Source organism: Kogia breviceps, chromosome 2, assembly GCF_026419965.1.
Source record: "Kogia breviceps isolate mKogBre1 chromosome 2, mKogBre1 haplotype 1, whole genome shotgun sequence".
In the NCBI taxonomy this organism is placed as follows: domain Eukaryota; kingdom Metazoa; phylum Chordata; class Mammalia; order Artiodactyla; family Physeteridae; genus Kogia; species Kogia breviceps.
The window spans coordinates 55,209,632-55,230,460 of NC_081311.1; the positions used below are offsets into that span (position 1 = coordinate 55,209,632).

At 53.4% G+C, this 20,829-nt stretch overlaps 1 protein-coding gene across 1 annotated transcript in view; it reads left to right on the forward strand.

Moving 5' to 3' along the window:
• Window positions 1-20,587, forward strand: part of ZCCHC24 (zinc finger CCHC-type containing 24) — a 63,372-nt gene extending 42,785 nt beyond the window's left edge. Inside the window, exons 3-4 of the mRNA XM_059054279.2 lie at window positions 8,260-8,424; window positions 16,476-20,587. Coding sequence (XP_058910262.1) covers window positions 8,260-8,424; window positions 16,476-16,589 — 279 coding nt within the window. The 3' untranslated portion in view covers window positions 16,590-20,587. The remainder of the gene's footprint in view (window positions 1-8,259; window positions 8,425-16,475) is intronic.
• The last annotated feature ends 242 nt before the right edge of the window (window positions 20,588-20,829 follow it).

The window sequence follows — 20,829 nt, forward strand, 5'->3', positions numbered from 1 at the left end:
CAGTGGTAGCCAAGGGTCGGAGCTCAGAGGTGGAGTCGTGGTCCTAGGAGCAGGCTTGTTCTCTTTTTCCCACAACCATTTCAGGAGCGGTTGTGCATGAGGTGGGAGGTGTTACTGTGGTGTCCGCGGACCGGGTTCAAGTCTTGGCTCCACGGCTGTGGAGCCCTGCACAGGTTGCTTGGACTCTCTGGGCCTCTGTTTGCTCTCCCATAAAATGGAAGAGCTTTGGAGTGACAGGTTGGCAAGTGACTGGCCCATAGTAGGTGCTCATGAAATGTTAGCGCCCCAGCTCCTATACTTGGCAGATGAAGTTCCAGGTTGGGCCTGGGAGAGCCAGGGCTGAGCCCCGGCCTCTGACTGCAGCCCCTGTTTACTCCCCATGGGTCCAGGCTTGAGGGGAGAGACAGCACAGAAGGCAAGGGGGTACCTGTGGGTCTGAGGAAGGGGGGCTCAAGAGAGGAGGCTCTGGGAGAGGGGCACTGCCTCCTCCAGGGAGAGCCCCCCAGCGCTAAGAAAGGGTCCCCAGAACCCTCTTGGGCCTTCCAGGAAGGGCCAGCAAGGATGCACAAAGAGTCCTGGGCCCTTCATTCTCTGTCTTCATCTATGGAAAGGGCATCTCAAACCCAGGGCTCTTTCCCTTTCGACTCTAGGCCAGGATCACCTCAGCCACCTGGCCACAGGAGAGCATGCAGACAGGGCACAGGGACCCAGCAAGGAGCCCATCTGTTCCTTGTTTCCTCCCTTGCTTCTCTTGGCGCGGCCAGTGCCTCTCAGCTGGACGCAGTGTGGGGTCAGCCTAGTGTTCCCTGGCAGAGAGCAGGAGTGGGAGGGCGGCTGCCAGGCTGTCCTATGGGCCTCAGGGAGGAAAGTGAGCCTGCCCAGTGGTCAGTGCCACACTCATTCGAGAGGTGGGGAAACTGAGGCCCAGAGAGGGGAAGGGATGCCCCCAGGGCCACCCAGCATGCCAGGGCCTGTGACAGTAGCAACACTTTCCTGTTTCTCACCATCCTGGCTGGGTGGGTTCCTCATCTTAATGTCAACTTCGCAAACTGCGGGGCAATTGAGAGGATGGGCTTGAGTCAGCGGCCTGGGTTCAAGTCCAGACTCTACCACCTGCTGGTAGTATAGCCTTGGGTGAGTTACTTAACCTCTTCATGCCTCGGTGTTCTCATCTGAAACCTGAGACTAAGCATACTTGACTCATAAGGTAATTGTACAAAGGGGATCTGGTTCTGACAAGACACCCAATGAGTATGGCTATTACAGTGTCCCAGAGCTTGGCCGGGCACAGGCAGGCAGAGGTGGTGTGGCCAGGGCTGGGGCTGAGGCCTGCAGCTGGGGCCTATAGCCGAAACCGTGATCCAGAGAGCAGAGGCCGTGCATCCTGGGGCAGAAGGCAGTGTGGAGTCATGATGCACAGGGCATGGCCTCAGGTCCTCAGCACCCCACCTCACTGCCCCTTCCTGGGCCAGAGTCCCTGGGATACTCTCCTTCAAGCTACCAAAGAGGACAATGTCATCTCCCTGCAAAAAAGACTCAGTCTAGGGACTTCCCTGGTGGTGCAGTGGTTAAGAATCTGCCTGCCAATGCAGGGGACATGGGTTCAATCCCTGGACCAGGAAGATCCCAATCCCACATGCCGTGGAGCAACTAAGTCCATACACCACAACTACTGAGGCTGTGCTCTAGAGCTCACAAGCCACAACTACTGAGCCCACGTGCCACAACTACTGAAGTCCACACATCTAAAGCCCAAGCTCCGCAACAAGAGAAGCCACTGCAATGAGAAGCCTGCGCACCGCAACGAAGAGTAGCTCCCGCTCGATGCAACTGGAGAAAGCCCGCGCGCAGCAACGAAGACCCAACGCAACCAAATAAAAAATAATAATAATTTTAAAAAATAGTCTTAAAGGGGCCAAGAGGAAAACAAACTTCACTCTGAAGCCTGACTCACTCCTGGTGGGACTTCAGGAAGCAGGGGCAGGGAAATTGATAGGCACAGTGACCAGCCAGACTCTTATGTCACGTGATAGGTGTGGATACTTCCAGCTGTCCTCAAAATTGAGGGAGCAAATGGGATCCAGGGGGTGGGAAGTCCACTCCATGGCGAGGGTGGGGGGAGGGCAGCTCCACGGACATGAACGTGGTCCAACAGAACCAGCAGCCAGAGGTTGGCCGTTGCCTGGCACCCAGGCCCCAGGGGACAAGCATGGACAGAGCTGCCATCTCTGTCTGGTTCCCACCACCTTGGAAAAGCACAGGGCTCCCCCTTGTGGGCAGGAGGGGCCTGTAGGCCAGGGAGTCGGCTGATGGACCATGATAATTTTCTCCATCGAAGTCGTACCTACTCATTCAAGACAATTCATTAATTAGAGCAGAGCATCCTGTCTCCTGGACACTTCTGATCTCCAGCCGGCCCTTTCCTTGCACGTTTTTCCTTTTTACAGTTTTACTCTGGGAGCAGTCTATATTCAATCGCTTATCCTGCTTTCTTTTTAAAACGTTTTCCCAAACCCCTTTTTAAAAACCTCACAAATATTTTAATGGCTTTGTTGTCATTTGTCCAATGGGTGTAACGTCATTTAGGGAACCAAGGCATTAGTTTTTTTCCAGCCTGTGGCTGTCATAAACAATGCTGTGATGGATATCCTTAAACATCCTTGTGGTCTGCACCTCTGATCTTTTATTTCCTTAGGATGGTCGCCCAGATATACATTTGCTGGGAGGGAAGAATGGAACTTTTAAAGTTTGAAACCTTACCACCAAGTTGCACTATAGAAATGCAGTAGGAAGTGTACTTGTTCAAGCCCACCCCTGGCAGTGTCTGAGAGTTCCCTCTCCACACCTGCCTGGTTGGCCTTCACCAGCAACAAGAGTTGGGAGGATTACAGAGCTGAAGTGCCCTCAGAGTTACGTGGTCCAGTTGTCTGGCCAGGGCAAAAGTCCCCTTGGCAATGTCCCTGATAGCTGTTCACACAGTCTCTGCTTGCATACCCCTAGTGAAAGGGTGCTCACTACCTAGTGTCCAGCCACAAGAAATCTCATGAGCCTTTGGGAAGAAAACACTGAGCCATCCAGAAGAAGTGCCCAGGTAGTGTCAGCATCCTCTACCTCTCTCCCCAAGCTGCTGGCTTGCCCGGATGTCTCCTCCCACTCCCCACCCACCTTTGCCCTGGTTGCTCCCTGGCACAAGACCTCCTTCCCATCACCATGCCAGCCACCATCTCTCACTCCCCAGGCTCCCCTCCATGGTGATTCTAGCCTGATCTGGAGGTCAGAGGACCTGACCCCTCGTCTCAGCTCAGTCCCTGATTTGCTATGTGTCCTTGAGCAAGTCCCCTGGCCTCTTTGGTCCCCAGAGGGCCTGTCTGTACTAAGAGGGCTGGTTTCTGAGCCCCACTGAGCTTTGCCTGAGCTCCTGGCAGATGTGATTTCCCAGAGGGCTATGTGGCAGGGACCCGGGTCAGGAGAGCCTGGTCAGTCCTGGACTGCTTCCCAGCCAGGGTGGACAGTGGTCCGTGCAGGGCCATTGGCAGTCACTGTCTGCTTCATGCTGACGTTTATGAGAAGAGGCCATGCCTTTCTGGGAGGAAAGGCAGGGGGAAAGTGGGGGGGGCAGAGAAGCCTTCTTTCTCTCAAAACTTCCTACTCCCTTTGGCCCTGCCCTTGTCTGTAAGCATAACAGTGATGGGACTGAGCCCTTCCGGGAAGCTGCTGCTCACTGCCCAGAGCTGCCTGCTGGCCTGCCTTCCCTCCATCCACTGCCTCTCTGGCCCACCCCACAGGCACCTCTCCCCTCTGACCCATAGGAAGGCAAAGCCACTGGGCTAGGCTGAGCTGGAGGCCCTGGGGCCTGGGGGATTTCTTCTCCTGAGCACAGGCCTCTGCTTCATGGTGGGGACACACTTGGGGGTGACAGACAGAAAGGGTGTAGCCTTGTGGAAAAACCTGATGGGCCTGGCCTACTGCCTCTCACATACTAGAAACTCTTTGGCAAGTGCCTCCCCTTCCCCATGCCTCAGTTTCACCATCTGTTAAGTGGGTGATGATATTCCCTGCCCCACAGAGTTGAGAGTTGAATGGGAGCCTGACAGGCCGTGGAGCTGTAGCACAAAGTCTAGAGCACAGGTGGTCCTTCGTAAAAGTCTGTTCTCTTCACTCTTCCCTTTGTCCTCTGCCAGCATCATCCACAGAGCTTCTACAGCCTTCCTCTACCTTTCTTGGCTCCCCCTGAGGATTCCAGAAGGTGAAGACACCTAATGCTGTTCTTATTTTGCTTGCCACCCCCCAGCCCCCAGCAACACAGGGGTGGTGAGCCCACCCTCTACTCAGGCTTCCCTCCCATCTTTGGGACTTTCCTCTTACAGTTTATGCCCATTGGTCTCAGCCCCAGCCACTGTATCACCTGGAACACACCTGCTCCCTCTCCCTGCACAAGCCCCAGAAGCGAATGCTACTGAACTCACTAATGCTTACTGAGCACTTGCAATGTCCACCCACCGAGCTAAGACCTTCATCTGCGTGAATGCGTCAAATCTCTCCAACAGCGCTGGGAAAGCTGGCCCGTGATCATCATCCTGGGTTCCTGTGGACACCAAGTCACAAAGAGGTTGCATAGCTTGCGGAAGGTCCCCCAGATAGTCACAGGCAGAGGCAGAATGCCATCACTGGCATCTGGCCCTGAAGTCCGAGATCTGAGCCACATCTCACGTGGTGGGGTGTCAGAGCTGGGCCCTCCCAGTGCCTGGCCTGACAGCAGTGTGGGAACGGTGTGCTGAAGATGTTTGATCCTGCAGGAGCCTGGAACCCCTGTCCCTGCCCAGAAGCTCCCAGTTCTTGATGGAAGGCTCCAGAATGGCCAGTTTTCTAATTATATGGTGTGGTGATGCTTTCCGACTCACCCCCTTGCTCTTCTCTCATCTTCCTGCTTCTCCCTTTGGTGCACATGCTGTATCTTCTTTATTTGTGTACCTTTCCTTCCTGTTCATTTCTGAAGCAGAGACTTTTGGGGAACTGAATTGTCAGTCTTGCCTCAATCCTCACCCTTCACTCTGCTGGGTGTCCCGAGATGCCTTGACCCCTGACCTTGGCCCCAGCTGTGTGAGGCCAGGTGCCGGGTCCCATCAGTCTCTGAACCAAGAGGCCTGCAGAACCAGATCCCAGAGTGGGTCTGGCTGGTGATGGCCCCCACATTTCCCACTTCAACCAAGGAGTCTCAAATCCTACCATTAGTGAGGCACCACATGCCTATCCCTTGTCCCCCTTTAAAATGTAAGTGCCTTTAAGAACAGGGACCAGGAAACTGAGTTCATCTAGTACTTTATTTCAGGATTACTGCAGAACGGAGGCTGTGTAAGTTGTGGGTACCAGGAACCAGGTAGAAAAATGTGCCACCAGAAGTGGTTGGGTCACTGCACACCCTCTATCTTGAGACCAATATAACTCGAAGTGCCTTCAGAGTCATAGGTGGCCTGTCTACTGCAAGATGACTGGACCCCGGGCCCTGGCTGCACGCCGAGTGCTCCCCTTGGCATAACTAGCCTCTCTCATGGACCTGACCAGTGCCGAGAGCCAGCCCAGCCTTGGAGCTCGGTCTTCTCCCCAGGATATCATGGCTTCCAGGAAGGCCAATAAGGATCCAAAAGACATTAGGCAGTGGGCCCAAAAGACCAGGGCGGCGTTGTTGTCACTTTCTAAGTTTAGATTTACACATTCAGCATGTACGTCCATTTTTAGGGTTTTGTCTGTAATTCTAGTAGGCTGTCACCCAGTGGTGGTAATGGCGGCTGGGCAAAAAAGACATGATTACCGAAGGAAGAAATTATTATTTTATATACCACTATTGTTCTATGTTATTAAATAATAATAATTAATGCTCCTGTTTGATTTGCCAGGCATTGTTCTAATTGTTTTACCCCACTTAATCCTCAGAACAGTCTTTCGTGGTAGTTCCTATCATTAGTCTTGTGAAGTGACTCGCCCAGGATCACAGAGCTAGGATTTGGATCCAGAGTCTGGTGTTCTTAACCTTGATGCACTACTTCAGAAACAGGCAAATACCCAGGGAAACATTACTATGGAAAACAGACCATCTCATAGACCAGTACTTCTTAAACTTAATAGCGTATGAATTCTCTGGGGCTCCTGTGAAAATGCAGATTCTGATTCAGTGGATCTAAGATTGGGCCTGAGATTCTGCATTTCTAATGAGCTCCCAGTCAATGCGGAGGATGCCAGTCTAGGAATGACTGATAGTCACAGTGTAGTGCCTGCGTTTAAGCTGGCCTCAAACTCAAATCCTGTGAGTGCTAAGTAGGTGACATAATGCAGGGAGCAGTTGGTGGGAACAGAGGTGACACAAAGAATGCATTGCAGTCAGTCTGATGGGGCGGCCACTCCTTAATCTCAACAGATAATCACCAGCAAGAATTCTGGACCAATGTGGTCATATTTCTATGTGAAATCTCGCACTTTCAAATAATGGGGCAACAAATTCAACTTTCTAAAACACTAGGCAGCTTGTACGTGAATGTTCATAGTAGCATTATTCATAATAGCCAAAAATTAGAAACAACCCAGTGTCTTTCCTCTGATGAATGAGTAAATAAAATATGGCATGACCATATAATGGGATATTATTCGGCACCAAAAAGGAATGACATACTGATACATGCTGCAATGTGGATGAACATTAAAAACACTACAGTGAGTGAAAGAAGCCAGACACAAAAGGGCAATTATTGTATGAGATGTCAAGAATAGGGAAATCTATAGAAAGAGAAAGTAAATTAGTGGTTGCCTGGGGCTGGGTATGGTGAGGAAGTGGGGGGTTGGATGGTGAGTGACTGTTAATGAATACAGAGTTTCTTTGGGGGAGTAATGTAAAATATTCTAAAATTAGACTGTAGTGATGGTTGTATAACTCTGTGAATATACTAAAACCCATTGAAACGTACACCTTAAATAGGTGAAATGTCGGGTATGTGAACCATATCTCAATAAAGCTGCTTTTAAAAAAATACCATGTAGGAGAGAGCCAGTTTCTTTAACATATAAAGTGCAGTTACAGATCAACAAGAAAAATACCAAACCCCAGCAGAAAAAAAGTTACAAAGCATATGAACTAACAGTTCACAAAGGAAACACAAGTGGTTCTTAAATGCAAAAATTCTCTCTTGCTCATAATACATGTCGTACAAGTCAAAGCTACTCTGAGAAGATTTTCTACCTCTTAGGTTGGCAATGGTGAAAACTCTGTTAGGGAGGAGACGGGACGTTAAGTTGGTACACCCGCAGCTGGAGGGGTGGAGGCGGGTAGTGGCAATTGTCATCTTTAAAAGTGAAAATTGTACATACCCATCGACCCAGCAATTTCACTTCTAGGAATTTATTCAACAAATGTACCGTCACATGTGCAAAATTATATATGTACATACACACATATATGCAAAGTTATTCATAGTAGCATTGCTTGTAATGGAAGAGTGGTAACAATCTAGACATTTGCAGTAGTGATGGGAAAGCACGACGACCCTTGCATAGATTTGAATACTGTGCAACCCTCAAACACAATACAGCAGCTCTGTTTTTACTGATCTGGTGGAAAATATTATATATATGTCTGAGATAAATTATTAAGTGTAAAAGGGAAGATGTAGAACCAAGTATATAATCTGTCTCCATACGAGTGAGGGAAAAGAAAGGATGCACGTACGTATGTATATGGTGTATATGTTTGTAAATGGAGAGCCCATCTTTGGGGCGGTCTAAAGGAAATTCAGATAGCCGCCAGGTAAGGCAGCAGGTGGCTGGGAGCAGGGGTGAGGGGAGACACACTTTCGCTACCTATAAGGTTGTATTCTGCCTGCCTTGTCTCTTCAGTCGCCATTTAAACCACACCACCCAGGGCCAGAGAGCACCTGGGTGAGGTCATGTGACCACCAGCTGCCCCTTCATGACAGCAGAGTTAAAGGAGTAGTTCCTAGCCACCATCGAGGACTTTGCTCCCTTAAATCTAAAAAGACATGTGCACCACTCACCACCTCCTCTGTTCTCTGTCCCCACACGAGTCTCCCAGCCTTGGGATTCCCATGTGTTGCTCTGAGGGTGACTCTGGTGTTCTCTGGACTGGGGACAAAAGGAGTCCGGCACATGGGGACACAGGGCATGAAGGCTGAAGAGGGAAACCATGAGGACCCCTGTGGGGCATCATTTTGGCCTGTTGGACCCTAATCCCTGTGTTTGCTTCCTGTCCTCTAGGCACGCCCCAAAGGCGAGGGTCTGACCCCATACCAGGGCAAAAAGCGCTGCTTCGGCGAGTACAAGTGTCCCAAGTGCAAGAGAAAATGGATGAGCGGGAACTCCTGGGCCAATATGGGGCAGGAGTGCATCAAGTGCCACATCAACGTGTACCCACACAAGCAGGTGAGCCGGGCGAGGAGTGGGGGGGGCGGACGAGGCTTAAGGACCAGGGGAGGGGACCTTTTCCCTTAGTGGCCCTCAGTTTGCTCCTTCATACAATAGGGATAAGACCAGATCTATCCAAGTTGGCCCTTTCTTTCCTTGTCTCATAGGAAGAGGGGGGGAGAGGGCCTGTTTCTCCAGGAAGGGAAGGAAGATAAAGGGGCAACTGTACGAAGACCCTGAGACCACAGACCCCAGTGAATTTTGAAAGCCACGAACTGCAACCGTGACACAAAGAGGGATGCTCAGGCAGCAGGATGCTGTAGAAAAGTGCATTTTGTTGGTTCTTCGCCCAGTTGGCGCACGTTTACAAGGTGGCTACTGGGTGCCAGATACCGTGCAACGGGGCTGGTGGCCAAGGGCCGGCCTGCCCTGCTGGGAGGGGATTGAGGCAGCACTCACTGACTGCAGGCTGCAGAGAGGAGGCAGCATTTACTCTGGGGCCTGAAGCAGGGGAGGAAGCTAGACCTGTCACAAGAGGGAGGATGGCCATCCTAGGAAGAGGGTACAGCAAGTGCCAATGCCCTGAGGCTGTTGGACTTGAGATGCTCAAGGCTGAAAGCTCAGTGAAGGAACAGGAGAGTGGAGTGGCAGGAAAGGGAGAGCTAAATGGAGCAATCACCAGAGGAATCTGGGGGGCCCTACAAGGAAGCCCCCAGCAGCAGGGCTTTCGGCTTCATTTTGAGATGATTGCTTTGGTTGTGCGTAGAGACTGGCCTAGAGGGGCTGGGAGACTGGGGAGACCAGCAGGAAAGCCATGGCCATAGTGCCGGGTGAACCGAAGGAGGTCTGAACTAAGGTGGTGGCTCTGGACCTGGGTCCAACACAGAGCATCATGGGATCGGATGTGAAAGGTGTGGGGGGGGGGCAGGAATCCAGGAGAACAGTCACACTCTGGCTCGAGCTCCTGAGTGGATGGAGGTGGTCGTTACCAAGGTGGGCAGCCTGGGCTGGGGGCAGCTGGGATGGGACATAGGTGTTCTAGATAAAGGCAAGAGAGCTCTGATACATGCTACATTTGAGAGGTTCCTGAAAATCCAGGTCAAGATGTCAAGAGGGCAGTTGGGTTTGTTATTCTGAAGCTCGTATGAGAAGTCAAGGTGGTTCCCTGGTAATTGAGTACCATTGGCCTAAAGGTATTTAGGGAATGATGAGATTTCCTGAAGAATGTGGGCAAAGTAGAGAAGGGATTCCCCAGACCATGTGTTGTGGAATCCCAGCATTCGGAGGTCAGATGGAGGAGAAGCATCCAGCGGGGAGGAGGACCAAGGAGCGTGGGGTCCTGGAGGTGGGAGGGTGGCACAGGTGGTGGCTGGTGCTGAGATGTCAGATGTAATGACCATGGAGAAGGACCCTTGAGGTTTGGTAATAAGGAGGTGGTCCCGAAACTTAGGGGGGCATAACTTTTACCTGGAGGACTTTTTGAGCTGCCACCAAGCTCTGAGAACCACTGAAGCCTATGCCCTGCAGGTCGGACATGAGGCGGAGGGGTGATGTTAATTCACAGCGGATCTGTTGGCCAGGGCAGTGTCATGGCGGAGGAGGTTCCCTGGGCCAGGCCGCAGAGGAAAAACCTCCACTGTCCACTTCTGCAAAGGGCATTGATTGGGGAGAGAAGCAGAGAAATGGGACAGTAGCTAGAGTAGGGACGGTGGCGTTGAGATGGGTGCTCTGAAGATAGGAGAGCCTGGAGCACATTACAGGCAAATGAGAATGACCCAGAAGAAAGCAAAAGGCTGATGATAAGGGGACAAGAGGGAGATGTCTTATTACCAGCCCAGGAGGGAGGGAGGTGGGGGATGATTGGGGAGGGTCGTGGGTTTGATGGGGCAGAGAAGGGGGACCTCACTTCCAGGGCTTCTGTTTTCTCAGTGAAATGGGACACGAGGTTTTCAGCTAAAAGTCAGAGTGAGGAGGGGTGTGGTGGGCTTTGGGGAAGGACAAGGGAGGAAGAGAACCTACTAGAGAAACATAGCCAGACTGACAAGCAGCATACCAGCCCAGGGGGAGCTTCGAGATCATAACTGTCACCCAAGCCGTCAGCCCAGTTCTGCGACTTGGCCAGTACTGTTCACAGCACAGGTGTGGGCCAGAGATGGCGTTACAGGGGTTCGGGGACAGAGGTGCGCCAGATAAGTGTTTCAGAAGGAAGAGGTCAAAGGGTCAGATGTGATGTTAGAAGAGTAGTGTGGGGTCCTGGGCTGTGAGCTAGACGGCTGGGAAGGGAGAGAGGCGGGGCCAGGACTGGGGGGAGTGCGGGAGCCGAGAGCTGGACAGAGAGCAGGTTTCTGAAGACCAAGTCCAGGCTGTGGCTGAGGGGATGGTGGGAGACACGGTCACTGCTGGTGAGGTAGTTGGGGTACGAGGAGCGGGGGTGGGGCGAGCCTTCCCTGTGGAAGCTGAGTCACCAGGAAGGATGGCAGGAGCAGGGGGCAGAGGAGCCACAGGGAAAGGGAGGCAAGAGGGTGGGAGAGGATCCCCCAAGACAGTGATGTCAGGCTGGGCTCCGAGGGGCAGTGGAGGGTCAGCAGACGAAGGGGGCTGGGGTGGGAGTGGCGGAGAGAGGAGGGTGCGCTTCTGGTGAGGGAACAGCATGTGCAGAGTGGAGAGGACAGGGCCCAGCCGAGCACTGGAGGAGCTGAGGGGTGAAGCAGAGTGCGGAGGGAGGGGCCGGGCTGCCTTGGGCTGGCTCAGAGGCTATGGCACGGAATTTGGTCTTTATCCTACTAGGAGCATCTGGGAGTTCTCCAAGAGGACTCTTGTGGTTGAAACATTTTGTGATTTTATGACCCTCGTGCAGGCCTCCTTTGCCTCTGTTTGCAGACTCTCCATTCTCCCGCCCCCAAGGCTTTCCATGGTTCCCATCACCCACACTGTCGCACACAGGCAAATAGGTGGGAAGCTGGCCATGCAGCCCAGTGGACAAGGGGCTCCTTAGTGCAGGGGGCCTGGCCCACACCCTAATGGCACTAAGGGAGACACCAAGGCCCTGGAGCGCCAAGACAGGCTTGATGACCCAGTGTCTGGGCACAGGGCACGTGATATGCACATCGTGTTGTAGGAGCACGTCGGGGCTGGGGCTGAAGGCGGGCAGTGTAAAGGAGCCACGGCATCCTGGATCCTGAAGTCTTCCTGGCAATTCCTGGGCAGGTCTGGAACCCCAGCTCAAAAGCACCTCCCCAAATGTCTGACTGTCAGCACACTCGCCCTGGCTGAACTCTGCTCTCCCAGGGCCCTTGTGCGTGGCCCGTGCTGTCAGAGGGGTTCCTACTTTCTCTCACTGGACACACTTTGTTGACGGCTGCTCACCAGGTCTGTGCAGGCTCTGAAGGAAGACGAAGGTCAGGGGGCTGCCTGGCTTTCCAGGAGCTTCCTCTCCAGCCCAAGGGACAGGATTCCATCAGACAGGGTTAGCAACCGGCATTCAGAGAACTCCTGTTCCGAGTCGCAGGTGTGGTCACCCTCCGGGTGCCGTTTGCTGAGTCCCTGCACACCCTTCATGTGTGCTCTGCCCTCAGACCAGGTGTCCTGTTCAGTGGGAGGGAACGTGCAGTCCTGAGAAGCCACGTGGCCTTTCCAGGGCCCCCACGTGGAAGCGGTGCCTTGGCGTTGAACTTGCACCTGTGTCTGGAGCCCGGCCCTGAGGCCAGGCAAGCCTCCGTTGGTGTCCCAGCTCGCGCCCCCTGAACTGGGCTGGCTGGAGCAAAGCGCTGGGCTGGCCTCCGAGCACAGGAGCGAGGAGGGGTGCTGTAGGAGCGTCTCAGTCACCAGAGACTCTGGCAGGAATTGGGAAAATTGTGACAGCAGTGTGTGGTGGCCAGGCACTCCTCTGCGTATTTTATACCTTCATCCTCTCAGCCACCCCATGAGGTCAGCTCCATTGTCTCCCCATTTTACAGAAGAGAAAACTGAGGCAAAGGGCATAAGTGACTTACCCAAGGTCAGTAGAGAAGCTGGAACTCATGAAGAGGGATCAAGTTTGGGGCTGGAGGAGAACATGGGGCCTGGAGGGGACAGATGAGTGGCCTGGGGGAAGCGGGGACAGGCGGAACAGCAAGGGCAGGTCAGGGTGGCTGGCTGGGGAGGGGAGCTGGGAATGGGCCAGCTCCTGCAGGGGCTCAGATGTATGGTGCTTGGGGCTGTGCTGGGGATCTGGGAGGCTCAGTCCTCCCAGGTGACTCTCACACCTCTGTGACCTAATCAGAGAGGCAGGGCCCAGGCCATGCACCCAAGTTCACCGGGACCCAACTCCCTGCTGTGGCTCCAGCCTCCTTGGCCGCACCCCTGTATTGCCCTAGCACCCCTTCCATGATGCCAGGCCCGTACCGCCATTCCCCAGGCTGGCAGTGGCCTCTCCTGCTTCGTCTCCATCCTGCGAAGCTCAGTCCAAGCGCAGCGTCCCTGACCATCACCTCCCCGTCTCCACACTCAGGATCAGAGTCTCCCGGGCCCAGTGAGGAAGAATCTTCCAAGTGCGTGTGGCTCTGCTGTTCCTTCTCCTCGTCATTCAGCCCTTGTTTGCTGAGCACCTACTGTGTGCAGCGGGGAGACTGAGGTCCAGAGAGGAGATGGGACTTGAGCAAGGTCACTCAGCCAGTCAGGGGGGCCTGGGACCGGGTCTCCCCTTGCCTCACCCCCCAATCTCCTGTCACAGGGCTCTTCTCCCTCAGGGAAGTGGCAAGCTGGGCTGAGGGCAGAGGGGGTGGTGGCCCTGCCGGGCTCCCCAGCAATCAGGAGCCTTTGAAGAGATGAGAGGAGGGGCTCAGAGCCTCTGTCCCCCCATACTCTCCCTGCCCCCCACGGTGGAGAGGGGTTGCTTTATTTCTCCTGCCCCCTGAGCTCTGACCTGTGTGGTATCCATCTCCTAAGAACTCTCCACTTCCCCTCCCCTCCCTCCCCTACCACATCTTTTTCCCGTCAGTCTCCAGCTGCGGCTCCCCCCTGCCAGCCCTGCCCCCCATGAGAAGAAAACACTAATGGACTTTGCCTCACTGCGGGGGCTGGGGATGGCCCTGGGGTGATCAATCCCAGCTGCTGACTTGTTTTTCCCTCCGCAGAGGGGAGTCGCTTTGACAGCTTCCCCAGCTCCTCCACCCAGTGCCTGGGCAGGGCTGAGCCAGGACCCGTGTTGGGAAGGGGCACTGACAGGGTCATGGCCAAGGAGCAGGGATGGCCAGGATGTTGCAAGTGCATTTCCACAGGGATTCAGCTGGTTCCCCTGTTCCCAGCCGGCTCCCTCTACATAATAATAATAGCAATAATACATGATATTAATACTGATCCACACTGCTCTTTATGTACCAGGCACTGTTCTAAAAACTTTGCACATATTAACTTATTTACTCTTCACAACAACCCTATCAAGTAGGTACCCTTATTAGCGCATTGTGTAGAGGAGAAAAATTGAGGCACACAGAGGTTAAGTGACTTGCAAGAGGTCACACAGCAATTACAGTGTCTTACAGAGAGCTCTTTATGGTTAGAAATTACCTTAAGACAGTCATCTCGTTTACTTCTCTCCCTATCACACGTACAGCAAATGTTATTAAACGCCCCCAACACCAGTTACAGAAGGGTAAGTTAAGGTTCTAAAGGAGAAAGTTCTCTCCCAACAGCCCTTGGCAGGTAGGTAAAGCTGCAGGCCTCTGGCAAGGCCTTTAATGTCTTGGAGCCTTGGTTTCCTCATCTGTAATATATGAGGGTGATAATGTGCCCCTCACAGGACGTGAGGTTGTATGATTTATGTGGCCATGCTTTGCAAAGTGTAAACCACAGGGAGCAAGGGTGGTGTCAGGCCTGCTTGATCTGGTCTCTCTGGACCCACTTGGAAGACGAGTTCGGGGGGGTGCTCGGGCCAGCATGAAGAGTATGGGAGGGGAGCTGGACATCAGGTTGGCTTTGGTCTGGGGGAGGGAAGACTCCAGAGCTGCTCACATCGGACCTATGGGGGCCAGGAGAGAATCTGCATGGCCCCTGTGTGGCTGGGATCACTGGGATGGGCGTACAGGGACCCAGACTTCAGCCCAAGATCATGAAGTGCTTCTTACAGTGCAGGCAATGGGCTGAGCCAGTGAGCTCAGCCGCCAGAGAGCTCTCCAGAGCCGGGGTGTGTAGGCCATGCCCTGGGATACTGTAGGTGTGCATCAAGATGTCTGGAGGGCAGGGGATGTGACCTTCCCAGGTCTTTCAGCTTGGAATTGTGGCTTCAACTTTCAGTGGCCCTCTACCAGCTGGTATTCCCCTCCTATTAGTAATAATAATAAACAGCATTAATAACTTTTATGTGCTATGCACTTTCTATTTGTGGTCTTCCTTGAGTTGTAACAACAGTCTCGTGAGAAAAGTGTTACTGACATCTCCTTTTACAGATGAAGAAGTGGAGGATCAGAGAGGTCAGGTGTCTTGCCCAAGGCCACACAGCTCATAGGTAGTTTGAGCCCAGGTCTGACATGAAGCTAAACTCTTTCTCCTTTCCCCTGGCCAGGAAAGCCAGTCATTGCAAACTTATTGAGATGAAGCCAAGGCTCCTGCCCTATTTCCATGTCTCCCCAGTGTGGCTTTAGGCCTGGAAGCAAAGGGATGGGCTTTATGACCCTGGATCAGAACCCTGCCCACCCGCAGTCCATACTCTCACTTTCTAGAGCCCTCTGACTCATCCATTCTCTGCTCTGAGTGTCAGCTTCAGGCCAGGCACTGCATAATCAGGCAGAAAAGTTGGTGCGCTACTTTTGAGCAGTTTGCACCTGCCCAGGGGGTAGCGCTCACGCTCAACTTCCCTCCAGGACCATTCTGGGTCCTGCTCACTGGCACCAAGGCTCCCTTGGCCCACACCGGCCTGCAGTTCCTGCCCCCTGTCCTCGGCTAGTGGCTCCCAGCTGGCCCCGATCACCTTCCTTTGAGTGCCCCCTGAGTCCATGCAGAGGACCTGCTACAGGTAGGGGTTCTGGGCTGGGGCTACGGCTGCCAGCCAAGAAACAGTCTGCCTCGGGAGGTGTGCCTAATAACCTCCGTACATTTTCCAGAGAAACAAGCTTGCTTTTGAGAGCCAGGATGCGAGGTACAGAGGAAGCAGGGAAGCCCCCTGTGAAACAGAAATGTGCTTGTATGTGCCAAACGCCGCTCAGTTTACAAGCATCTAGACATCTGACTCCGCCCTGTAAACGAGCTGCAACAATGGCCCACTTTACAGATGTGGAAACCGAGGCTCTCTGAGGCCACACCGTGAGCCTCAGAGGTCTGGCAAGTCACCTCCCTTCTCTGGACCTCAGTTTCCCTGTTCAGAAACACCTAGCCACTCCACTAATGGGGCAGGCACTGTGCCAGGCCCTGGGATGTGGGATGAATCAGAACACTGGCTGCTGACGTCACAGAGCTAAGGGCTCACTTACCCGAAGCCTGAAACACTGTGACCCCGTCCAGGTTAAACTCCCCTTGAGTCTTGAGGCTGCAGGAGCAGGTGTGGTGGTGACAAGTGGCCTGGGAAGAAGCAGTGGATGCTGGGAATCAGGAGGTGCAGCTTGGGTCTCCGTTGCGCTGGGCCTCAGTTTCTTCATCTGGATGATGTCTGTGCCCCTCTGTGCTGCCTCTGTCTTGGGCATTCGTGAGCTTCAGGTGGTGGCTGCTCAGAGAGTACTGGCGGGGGTGGAGTTGGGGGGCAAAGTGGCATCTAGACCTGGGGCTCTGTGTACAAGACCTCCTCCCAAAGCGCTGGCCCCAGCCCGAGGCCTCAGCCTATGCCTCCCAGGATGCAGGACGCAGGACACTCGTGTTGCCTGCAGCAGGCGAGAAGCAGGAAGGGTCCTGGGCGCTTTGGGAAACAACCTCTGATTACAGACGCCTGCGCTCTCTCTCTGGGCCCTCCCTGTCTGTCTCCCTCCTGCTGTCTGTCTGTCTGTCTCGAGCACTCTCTGCCTCTCTCCGCATCTGCCTCACTCTCCCTGCTCCTCTGTCATTTCTTTCTTTCCGCCCCCTCCTCCCCACCCTTGGGCCCGCTTCCTCCTTCCTCTCTGCAGAGACCCCTGGAGAAGCCCGATGGCCTGGACGTGTCCGACCAGAGCAAGGAGCACCCCCAGCACCTGTGCGAGAAGTGCAAGGTGCTGGGCTACTATTGCCGGCGCGTGCAATGACCCGGCCACCTGCTGGGCCCCGCCGCCCTCCTGCCAGCCAGAGAAGACGCCACCCCCCTGCGTGTCCCCTGTGTGCACGCGGGGGCATCCTCGCAGGCTTACAGGTCTAGGGGGTGGGCTCTTGGCTCACGTATGTTGACAAACAGTGTTACTGACGTAGCTGCGCCCCCAGAAGGCCGGGTCTCTGCGACTCTCAACGGGGGGGCCCTGGGTCTGTGTGGAGGGGATAGGGCAAGCAGAGGTCAGCGCACAGGACCACACAGAGCCCTTGGTGTCCCCGCAGGCTCTCCTCTGAGACTCTCTTTGGGGTGAGCAGCCTTGTATTGGCCACGAGTGCACTAAATTTACTGTGAATCCCAGAGCCTGCAGGGGACTGTCTCCCCAAGACCGGCCAGGCTGCCTTTTCCCACCCAGAACCTTCCAGTTTGCCCTGTGTGAAAAGCCACTCTTAGAAAGCCCTAATTTTCTGTCTAAGTCAGCACTCATGGCAAGCTGACACCTGTTCTCGCAGCTGCTGGGGAGCGGGCATCTCTGCCCCCTGCCACTTTGAGCCCCAAACCTGACTGCCTCTGCCGTCACTGGCATTGCACCTGGGCGCCGCACCCTGCCCCCCCATAGACCCAGAGGTCAGGCACGGGGAGGCACTGAATGTTGGACAGTGTTCCAAGGTGTGACCTGGGGCACATCAGGCAATGCCTCCCCCCTCTCCCAGCACATACTACCCCCACTTGCTTGGATTTTGTCAGCCCCATTCCCTTCCCCTCTCCCTTCCCTCCCACCCAGGCTAGGGGGCCACCCCCTGATGGAGGCTACAGGACCCAGCAGGGAAGCCACTCTGGCTGGAAGGACACAGGCATGGCAGATCAAAGACCCCGGTTTTAATGCTGGCCTCACCACTGACACAGTGAGGAGCCTGGGAAGGATTCTCCTCTCTCTGCTTCGTTACTAGTTAAGTGAGAGAATGACAGCAGAGAGCCGAGAGACCCGTTTCTGTTCTGATGTTCTGGGATTCAGCCTGGGTGTGTGCCGTCTCCTGGAGCAGAAAGCTTTATTTGGACAGTATCCCCAGGTCCCGTGCCCCCAGTATCATCCGTCAGTCGGTCACTTAAGAAGTCATGCGGAGGGATCCCGGTCCTCCCCTGTCGCCCCTGCAGGCCCAGCCCTGCCTGTTGTCCCTTACCCTGTAAACGTGAAGGAGAGGGTTTCCCCCACCCCAAGACAAGCTACAGAACCTCTCATCTGCAAAGTGGGGACAATGATTCCTACCTCCCGAGGCGGGGGGGGGGGGCCTCTTGGCGCTCACACTGGTCAGGGCGACGTTGTCCTGGCTAGCGGGGGGATCGCCTTCCTCTTTGCTCTCTCTCCCCAGTGAGAAGTTCTATTTTTATTGTCGTATCACCCTTCCTTTCTCCCAGGGGAACCGGCTGTCAGAGCTGGGTCACTTGATTTTGCCCCAACATTATGCCTCTGGAAAAAAAAAAAATCAGACCACGAAATGGGCCTGAAATTCAGTGTTTACCACGGCTCAAGGACACCCAACCCGTGTCCAGTTGCCTTTTGTTTTCAAAGGAAAATGCTTTGTACAACTGAGGAGTTACAGCAAAGTGTTAATCAGGGGTCCAGGGAGTGAGTCAAAGAGTTGGAGTGAGTGCATTTGCAGCCACAGGGCTGCAGGGTAGATTTGGGCGGGGGGCGGGGGGGACATGCCCTCTGAGCATTTAAGAAGGGTGTATTTGCTCCAGCCTGAGCCCTGTGGCGGCCTCCCTCCGGCCTGCCCCTGACTGTGAACACGTTCACCGCCCACCGAGGAATCCCTCTCAGCTGCTCCCTGCCTGCTCTACGGTGTCAAGGTGAGCCAGAGTCACCCTGTTCCAGGGCTCTCTGTCCGCAAGGAGAAGCTGTTACTGTCAGTCATCCTAGTGCCCTGCTAACGAGAACATTCTCAGTGGTGGGCGGTGTGCTGGTCTCCGCTGCGAGGACCGGGTCCCAACCCTTCCAGGGACCTGGCTCCACAGGGGGACCTTGGCCTCAGGTACCTGGGCTGCAGTCGTGGGGGAAATAGCCCACACCCTATAGAAAGAACCCAGGCTCCAGACCCCTGGAGGCCAAGGCCTTCCACAGGCCAAGAGGAGAAGGGATATCACCCCAAAGTGACCTTTGCAGTGGGTTTGTCCAGCTGGCAGCCATTGCCCCCGCCATCTGTGCAGAGCTAGCCACTGCAGGGGCTGGGCCCTCCCTATGAGGCAGCCCTTCCACACCACCCCCTCCTGCACTGTTTGGCTGAATTTGGGAGCTCTGTGTGCTCAGCGAAAGCCACTGATGTCCAGGCTGGTGCTGTGAGAATCAAGTGCTCAGAGGGCCTGAGCACCCAGGAGACAAGAAAGTGTGTGGTTTTAGTACGTTCAAAGGGACAATCGCTTGCAGTTAGGAGATCTAGCGATCCAGTTGGGAGAGAATGGTGTTTACCCCATATGAAGTATTCAATAGTTCTACTTGTGAATTTGTATTTATTTTGAGTTATACTTGACACAGAATTCCTTTTTTTTTAAAGAAAAAATACTATGTGTGTATTTTGAAACAAAAATTCATGGATGTTAAAATTTCTGCATGGTTTCCAATTTTTCTCACAACACTGAATTTGTTACTTTCTCCCGAAAAATCTTCACAGTGATTTTTGTCTGTATATATTTGAGGGCTTTTTTTAAAAAAAAGAAAAAGAAAAGAAAAATATGATTGCCTGATTTTTGAGATTAAAGTAAACAAAAAGAGAGGCATTTTCAAAACTTCAGAGCTTTCAGGAGGGCAATAGAATATCAAATGAAGATTTCTGGAAGTATTTTTTGCAAAACTTCTGGTTGAGCTGCAAGAAAATATTTATGGTGAGAACTTTTCTCTTTTTCCTGTTGGTTTTTTTTTTTGGGGGGGGTTGATTTTTTACTATGCTTTGGTCTGTAAAAAGTCTGCAACTGAATTACATTAAGAAGGAAATATTGTCTACATAGATTATTATATGAAGTTGGTACATAATTCTGATGAGGAAAAAAAACTTTGCAATTCTTTAAGCCATATTATTGTTATTCTCTGTTGTTTTCCCTGGATAAAAATATCAGTATTAAGTAGCCAGCATATTATTCAAGTGCTTAGACTTATTAATATGTTCTTGTCCTGTATTTATACATATGTGTATTGGGGAAAGTACTGCCTTTTTTTAAGGGAAGCTATTATTAGATACCTAGTGAAAAAGGGAATGGTGAGCCCGTCGAGCCTCTTCAGCTGAGGATAACACAGCATTATAATCCATTCTCTTGCACCTTCTTATTATTATCTTGTTATTATGGTTATTAAACTTGTGGGGGGCAGGAGTGTGTCTGGCGAGGAGAGGGCATGTGACTAACTAGCCCCCATGGTCGGCCAGCTCCAAAGCTGGTCTCCTTGGCCTGGTCCAGGGCTACCGGTCAGCAGGGCGCAAGGATGTAAGAGGAAGCAGGAGGCGGACTTCTCCAGCCACCCCCTTTGGAGCTTTGCCATCTGAGCCATGCCTCGGTGCCCTATGCTCTTTGAACTTGGATTTGTCACCCAGAGCCCTTACACCTGCCCTCCAACATCTAATGGACTTGAATCTACTCTAAACGAATATTTAATCCAGCATCACTACATCGTAGCCCAGTGTGACAACTAACCCTGGAGTTTGGGAGGCGTCCGGCCTTCGGGGAAGTTCATCACTCTCTGTTGCCAACCTCACCGTTCGACCACCTCCACTCCTGCGTGGTGACCCTGTCCGTGTCTGTATCTGTTAATACGTGTGTGTCCAGCTAAAAAAGACAAACAGAACCCCGTGGGCCAGCTCGGAGGGTGCGTGGAGAAGCCTCCCAACCTCTCCCGAGGGCCGCCCTCGGGATGGCATTCCGTTGTGTGCCTTATTCCTGGAGAATCTGTATACGGCCTACCTATAGAAATATAGCCTTTTCATGCTGTATTAAAAGAACTTTTAAAAGCAAGAGAGGCTCCTGGGTGTCCTTGTTTACACGGAGCATCGGTAGGGAGCTGAATATTTTCACAGATTCGGGAGTGCTGAGCCGGGTAGGGGCAGTTTGGGGCTGCCCTTCCGCTCTCCCACGTCTGGAATGTCTTGTCCTTGCCCTGCCTCCACCCAGCCCCCCTGTCCCCAAACGGACACTCTCTCCGGGGCGAGGGCCCTCCCCAAGCGGGGCCCCAGACTGGGCAAGATTGTCGGCACATT